Genomic DNA, 8298 nt, shown 5'->3' on the forward strand with positions numbered 1-8298 from the left:
ATACTTTGCATCTTTGACAACGATTCTTTGACTACAATTTCTTCTCTTCATACCATTAAAATATTTCTAACTTCTTTAAAGAATTGACTCTTTCCCCAGTCACCTTCAGCCATTGACCTTCTCTGTCTCTTCCTAGAAGTTGAGGTGTTCTAGGCAAATCTGTAGGTGTCATTCCTTATTCTACAGAGGATGTTGTGATAACCATACTGCCATATTGGTAGTGAGAGAAACGCTTTTCAAGCGATGGGCAGACCTGTGGATTTAACCCATAAACTAGGCCACTTGGTTTGTCTCTCCAAAAGGTAGCCCTTTTGTCCTGTGATGCCAGGATCATTCTTCATGACTTTACACCAGAAGGCATCAATAGGGTTCCTTCAGTTCTAGAGCTCAATGTCTATCCAAGCTCAAAGATTAGTCACTTGTAGTTGAGTGACACTGACAGTACATTGTCAATGACCCTGTCACTACTAGTACTGTGACAGTACAGTCACAACGACTGACACCGAGAGTGACAGTTTAAGTCCGGGCGAAGACAGACAACCCTCCATATGGTCCTACTCTTCCCTTAGCAGCTTGGTGAGGTGGTGATGGGGCTGTGCAGGAAGGAGAGCTGTCCGTGTCCAGCAGAGCCGTGGACGGGGACAGACACTGGGAAGTTAAAGACCGTACTGCTCTTCCCCAGGGCAGGACTCCCGGCTTCCGACGAGCAGGATGAAGTAGCCAGGACTGGGACTCAAACCGTAGCAGTTGGCCCATGAAGCTGAAGTTAGGACTGATGATGCTGCGGCGCTGCTTGACGAACTCAAAGGCCTCGTCCAGCTTCACGCGGTTGGCCTCATCAGGTAGGCCAGACAGATGGTGGCGGAGCGGGAGATGCCGGCTTGGCAGTGGACAAACACACGACCGCCTTTATTACGGATGGAGTCTACAGGAGAGAGAGAAGGAGAGGGGAGATTAGTACAACTATGTATCCAAAACATCCAAATTAATGAAGATTTCTTGAGTTATCTTAGATTAATTCTGACTATTTTGAGGAATGTATACGGGCTACGGTGTCTCTAGATGGACAAACAGTACTTTTCTGCTTTTTTCTGTTTTTCAAGCGAAGGTCTTTTAGGGAGTATACGAGCACACTGACTTCGGCTAGGCGCAAGCCGAACTGAAGCATGCGGAAGCGTAAACCACAGCAGGAAGTGACCAGCATGCGGAAGCCGTAAACCACAGCAGGAAGTGACCAGCATGCGGAAGCCGTAAACCACAGCAGGAAGTGACCAACATCCTCTTTGCTCAGTCAGTAGGCCTACTAAACCACAGCAGGAGGTGACCAATCGAAAAGTAGGTTATTTCAGTTGCAAATCACCCTCCATAGTGTTGCTAACGAATGGTGTTGCTAACGGACCCATTAATCCAGGAAGGGGGCAGTTAGATGGGTCTTGGGGCGTGGGGGTGATCAGGGGAGCTATTCCCCAAGGATAGGGGGGCAGAAGGGGACAAAGGGGGGTTGGCTGCACCCCTGCTGGGGTTATTAATCTGGGAGAAAGGCCGGCCGTGAGCCTGGTGGAAAAAACTACCTTTTGTCCCGACAGAACAAAGACATGGAGAGGAGAGGAGGGAGCTGCATTTAACCATCAGCCTCTCTCTTGGTGCGTCCCAAATTCCCTTTATAGTGCACTACTTTAGACCAGGGTCCTATGGAACCCTATTCCCTATTATAGTGCACTACTTTAGACCAGGGCCCTATGGAACCCTATTCCCTTTATAGTGCACTACTTTAGACCAGGGCCCTATGGAACCCTATTCCCTTTATAGTGCACTACTTTAGACCAGGGCAGTGCACTATAAAGGGAATAGGATGCCATTTGGGACGCAWCCTCTCTCTGGCTGCCTGTTACTACAAAAGCAGAGCGAGGCCTGGGTCTGTTGGTTCTGCTTGGTGGCTCCCACATGAAAAGGGACCACCTCTTTAAAAGTGGGGTCTAGTAGAGYGGTGGATGGGCTGTGATCATGTCACCACCTTTGTGGTGGAGCAGGGAGTCCTGGACTCAGACAGCTGGTTGGGGTTTGGAGGGAACTTTTTTCTATTTAAATCCAAGACATTGAAAGGAAGAGAGGAGAGAGAGATGGAGAGAGGGAGGGGGTTGGCTGTTGAGTTGGAGAGAGGGAGGGGGTTGGCTGTTGAGTTGGAGGAGGGAGGGGGTTGGGCTGTTGAGTTGGAGAGAGGGAGGGGGTTGGCTTGTTGAGTTGGAGAGAGGGAGGGGGTTGGCTGTTGAGTTGGAGAGAGGGAGGGGGTTGGCTGTTGAGTTGGAGAGAGGGAGGGGGTTGGCTTGTTTGAGTTGGAGAGAGGAAGGGGGTTGGCTGTTGAGTTGGAGAGAGGGGGGATTGGCTGTTGAGTTGGAGAGAGGGAGGGGGTTGGCTGTTGAGTTGGAGAGAGGGAGGGTGTTGGCTGTTGAGTTGTAGTAGTTTGTTTGCCCACCAAGCCAATGGCTTCTATGACTACAGCTGTGGTTGCCTTGCTTGGTGATTGTGTCCTATGTTTGTCAGTTATCTAGAGCTATGAGAGAATTAAAACTGTAAGGGTCTGGGTTCAGCCATAAGGGTCTGGGTTCAGCCATAAGGTTCTGGGTTCAGCCATAAGGTTCTGGGTTCAGCCATAAGGTTCTGGGTTCAGCCATAAGGTTCTGGCACTTCTGAATTTGACATGTTCCGTAGCTATTTAAATAAATGATAGGGTAACATTATTTTACCAAGATTGATCATCAGACAAATTACTGTCATCACTGACCAACGATGTGACGACATCAGTTACTTTAAGATTTCTTAACAGTGTTGTTTGGTTGCTCGCGTGCCATTATTGACGGCCCACACTTAGAGGGAGGTGGCAAAGACATGTTCTGATTGGTCCGTCTGTATTTGTTCAGGCTTGTGATTGGATTGAAGACCTTAGAGCTCAAATGGGTTTATGCTGATAGAACTATCTAGTTGAAAACAAAATTTCTACCTATAATTTACTTTAAAAGAAAAAATCGAACTTCACAGACATATGAAGAGCCATCTAAAGATCAGTTAAATGTGAATAGCACATTTTTGACAAACATTTCAGATATAACCTTATAGTTCCAAGGCCTCAATATGTTTTCTTAKCCAGTTACCTGAATCTGAATACACTGTTAGTTGCTCTGGATAGGACTGTCTGCTAAATAAACGTCATGTAAATGTAGCCTAAAACAGTTAAGACACTCACCGATAAACTCTATGGCCTCATTGAACCAGGAGGAGATATCAGCCTTGTGGTTGTCCTCTANATGTAAATGTAGCCTAAAACAGTTAAGACACTCACCGATAAACTCTATGGCCTCATTGAACCAGGAGGAGATATCAGCCTTGTGGTTGTCCTCTACAGGGATACTCTTGTACTGGAAGGACTCTTCAAAGTGGTTGGGGCAGTTAGCTGATACGTTGATGAGAGCAGTGATACCCAGCATGTCTAWCATGTCCTTTCTGGAGGCATGGTAGGCACTGCCCAGGTAGAGGAAGGGAAGGATCTCCACTGGACCACCCTGGAGAGGAGGAGAGGAACAGGACAGAGAACAGTCAACCACCATCCCTAAAGTTATAGGATTTAATAAAGTTAGTCGAAGATGTCAAAATCTATAGTTCGATGACACACTGACATTGTTTTGAGAGTAATAACATGTCAAAGTGTTATTGGAGAAGAAGATAGGAACTGAAATCAATGACACATCCTATAAATACTTACACCTATAGCCTACCAAATTGAGGTTAGTTWAAGACGGCAGAATCTATTGTTTGACGACACACTGACGMTGGTTTATTTATTATACAGGTAAWAGTGCTGTTATACAGTAATAACATACAAAATACATGTTTTAAAGAAAACCAACCTGGTCATAGAGCGGTGTACTGCATGGACTGCAGCCGGGGTCGGCGCTGTCTGGACGGGCGCTGAGGGGCAGACTGAGTCCCTGTGGAGCTGACGGCTTGGTACACATCTCTGGATACTCCGAGGAGAACGTCTCAAAACCACCTAAACAATGACAAGATAAGACGTAAGGATACTGTACAACAGTCACGTCACCATCTCATAGTTATAAACAGTAACCATTATAAACAGTAACAGCTGTAAAGCCGCTATTTTGGCACAGTCTGTGTTCAGTTCATAACTGACGTAGGCCTACACTATGGCACAACTATGGCATTTGTTGTGCGCCGTTCGTTATTACCATGAGTCCGTAAACGATATAGAAATAGGCTACTATAATACGTTTATAATAAATACAATAAAATGTACCTTTGAGAAAGAACACACTGGCTCCACACGGGTCTCGGCACAGAGCTGTCACCGCGAGCATTAGAGTCCCGTCCTTCTTCACTTGGCCGAAGTCCAAACTCCGATCATCGAGAAACACAACCGATTGATACTCCCCGGAGAGAAGCCGGTTCCGTGTGTCCTCGTTGGGCACAATGTGWCCCACCCCCAGCCCCCCTCTGGCCCTCCGGCGGACTATAGTACTGAAGCGGACGTTGGTGGACCCGGGGATGTGAGAGGAGTTGAAGGAGAAGAATGAGCGGCAGTCCAGGACCAGACAGCCCGGGTCTTCCCCCTCCAGCAGCCCGCGGAGGGACATGGCATCGATGCTGGGGACTTCCATTATCACCATAGTAGGAGGGCGGCGAGCGGAATATATCAAATCCAAATACATAGACTGTGGAACTGGCAAATAAACCTCTGTTCGGTGAAACTTGTGAGCTTTTCTTATTATTTTAATTCACAAGTAGATTTCTTCTTAAAATAGTTGTATGTTATTTTGTTCTCCTTAGCTTATTTGAGGTTTTCCCAAAATGAAAGTAATTTGATAAATAAAAAAACGAGTAGGCCTAGCAATGAATAGATTTTGGAATAAAAAGCACAAACAATCCGTCCCTCTTCTCGGGTGTATTTTCTGTGGTTGTTTCTTGTGTATAAATGTACTCCTTTTGATTCCCGAGGTTGTTCTGAGACTAGTCTGCGAAAAGGATTTATAATGTCGAAACCATTGACGTCAGACTCCTCCTTTCCTGGCACATTGCCCGCTCGAGTTTGCACATACGTCATTGTGCTTTTCTCCCCTCCTCCCTCTCTCAAGTCAATCAAAGGGTTTTATTGGCATAGGAAACAGATGTTTACACTGCCAAAGCTAGTGAACACTTAAATATAAAAATCTGACATTAATAGGTCATTAATTACAAAAGTTTAAAATAATCTCTCTGTGTGAAAGATACCTGCAAAGCATTATGGGTGCTGGTAGCAGCTGTAGTTGGGGCCAAAGATACTATATTAGAGAAAGGATACTTAAGGTATCTCTGATAGAGTATGTCACTATGGGTAGACTAAGATACTATATTTAGAGAAGGATACTAAAGGTATCTCTGATAGAGTATGTCACTATGGGTAGAACTAAGATACTATATAGAGAAAGGATACTAAAGGTATCTCTGATAGAGTATGCACTTATGGGTAGACTAAGATACTATATTAGAGAAAGGATACTAAAGGTATCTCTGATAGAGTATGTCACTATGGTAGACTAAGATACTATATTAGAGAAAGGATACTAAAGGTATCTCTGATAGAGTATGTCACTATGGGTAGACTAAGATACTTTATTAGAGAAAGGATACTTAAGGTATCTCTGATAGAGTATGTCACTATGGTAGACTAAGATACTGTATTAGAGAAAGGATACTAAAGGTATCTCTGATAGAGTATGTCACTATGGTAGACTAAGATACTGTATGAGAGAAAGATACTTAAGGTATCTCTGAATAGAGTATGTCACTATGGGTAGACTAAGTTTGTTTTGGTTGGAATGTAGCCTATTTGAAAGCCAAAGGAAATAGACAAAAAAATATATTATATATCCCGTTATAGAATAGAAAAAAGTATTTGTATAAAAAATTAAAGTACGGATAAATATTATTATGCAATTAGCCTATTATTAAGCTATTATCACCAACAAGTATATACCACCTAAAACAGTTGTCTTGTGTAAAATATGACAACTTCAGCACATTAGGAATTTGCCAAATTTTCCATGATCTTATTATTGAACTATATTATTCTATTCTCCCCCTTCAGCTGAGAGTTGACAAATAACAAGATAATAGCTGTCATGGTGCCATAAAGTTTATACTTGTTTTCATGAACCGTTTATTAGTCAGCGGTACACAGAGTTCAATGCCGCGAGAGCAAAGGCTCACCATAAAAAATTAGCCACTGTAGAGAAACTTCACGTCCGGTAAATTTCCATGTGTTGAAAACAACAAACACAGAGGACACACACCACGCACACGCACACGCACACACGCACACGCACGCACCACGCACCACGCACGCACGCACGCACGCACGCACGCACGCACGCACGCACGCCGCACGCACGCACGCACGCACGCACGCACGCACGCACACACCACACAACACACACACACACACACACACACACCACACACACACACACACACACACACACACACACACACACACACACACACACACACACACAGAGAGCTGACAACAACCCTTCTAGATGGCTTACAGCAAGACAGACAGAGAAACAACAGCAGAGGGGAGAGGTCTGATCTGAATAATGAGTCTTTACAGCAAGGTATTTGGGTTAATGATCAGAAACCTACTGTTTTAATCCTGACGTTGTAAAGTTAATGTCAATAGAGTTTTGGGAACCCTTGTCAGTTGTTTGTGTGGTTTAAGTCATGGGTTGCATCCCCAATGACACCCTATTTTCTAGTAGTAGGGCTCAGGTCAAAAGTAGTGCACTAACTATTCAGACTGTGGACATGGCACCTAGCTCTCTTTTTCAGAAGGTAACAGCAGGTTTGTTGTTGACTTCCACTGGCTCGACTGACTGACTGGCGACTGACTGGCTGACTGACTGACGCTGACTGACTGCTGACTGACTGACTGACTGACTGCTGACTGACTGACTGGCTCTGGACTGACTGACTGCTGACTGACTGACTGGCGACTGACTGCTGATCTGACTGACTGCTGACTGACTGACTGGCTTGACTGGCTGACGCTGACTGACTGACTGACTGGACTGACTGACTGGCTGACTGCTGACTGCTGACTGGGCTGACTGACTGACTGACTGACAGACTGACAGACTGACTGACTGACTGAGTGACACTGAATGTGTGTTTCTTCAGTTCAAAGCACAGAACAGAGACACCTTTGGGCTGATGTTGTGGAACATTGCCCTACATTTCCCCATACAAAGGTTGACAGGAAGTGTGTTACCACAGTCAGTGACAGGGACATCAATCATTACCGTATCAAAGCACCAAATGATTGCATAAATGGGTTCATCTGTTGTTAGATTTCTCATTAACGTAAATATATTTTCCTCTATACAATAACTTACATATTGCTATCACATGACTGGCTTATCACAATCCCTATCACATGACTGGCTATCACAATCGCTATCACAGACTGGCATCACATGCTATCACATGACTGGCATCACAATCACTATCACATAACTGGCTATCACAATCACTATCACATGACTGCTATCACAATCGCTATCACATGACTGCGCTATCACATGACTGGCTATCACAATCCCTATCACATGACTGGTTATCACAATCACTATCACACACTTTCAACATGACTGGCTATCACAATCACATGACTGGCTATCACAATCACTATCACATGATGGCTATCACATGACTGACGATCACAATCACAGACTGGCTATCACATCACATGACTGGTATCACAATCACTATCACATGACTGGCTATCGCAATACATGATGGCTATCACAACGCCGATGACTGGCTATCACAATCGCTATCACATGACTGGCTATCACAAATCGCTATCACATGACTGGCTATCACAATCGCTATCACATGGACTGGCAATCACAATCACTATCACATGACTGCTATCACATGACTGGCTATCACAATCACTATCACACACTTTCACATGACTGGCTATCACAATCACATGACTGGCGTATCACAATCCGATATCATGATCACTATCTTCACATGACTGGTTATCACAATCACATCACAATGACTGGGTAACTATGACCAATCGGACAACCTAATTCACATGACTGTATGTTATCACAATCACAATATCGAACACACTATCACCATCAGACTGGCTTGGTCATCTCACAAGTCACATATTCACACTAGACTAACAATTTACATTGTGATACTCACGCTTAATTCTTCATCTGTCTGTATGAC

At 44.5% G+C, this 8298-nt stretch overlaps 1 protein-coding gene across 1 annotated transcript; it reads right to left on the minus strand.

Annotated features, from left to right (window-relative positions):
* Nucleotides 1–484: 484 nt before the first annotated feature.
* On the minus strand, nucleotides 485–5037 carry LOC112077166 (dual specificity protein phosphatase 1-like). Its single transcript, XM_024143742.2, is given in 6 exon segments — nucleotides 485–726; nucleotides 729–836; nucleotides 839–925; nucleotides 3338–3557; nucleotides 3903–4045; nucleotides 4310–5037. Coding segments are annotated over 6 exon segments (1131 nt in total). The 5' UTR covers nucleotides 4722–5037; the 3' UTR covers nucleotides 485–565.
* Between the last annotated feature and the right edge of the window lie 3261 nt (nucleotides 5038–8298).

This window comes from Salvelinus sp. IW2-2015, unplaced genomic scaffold (genome assembly GCF_002910315.2).
Source record: "Salvelinus sp. IW2-2015 unplaced genomic scaffold, ASM291031v2 Un_scaffold4348, whole genome shotgun sequence".
NCBI lineage: Eukaryota > Metazoa > Chordata > Actinopteri > Salmoniformes > Salmonidae > Salvelinus > Salvelinus sp. IW2-2015.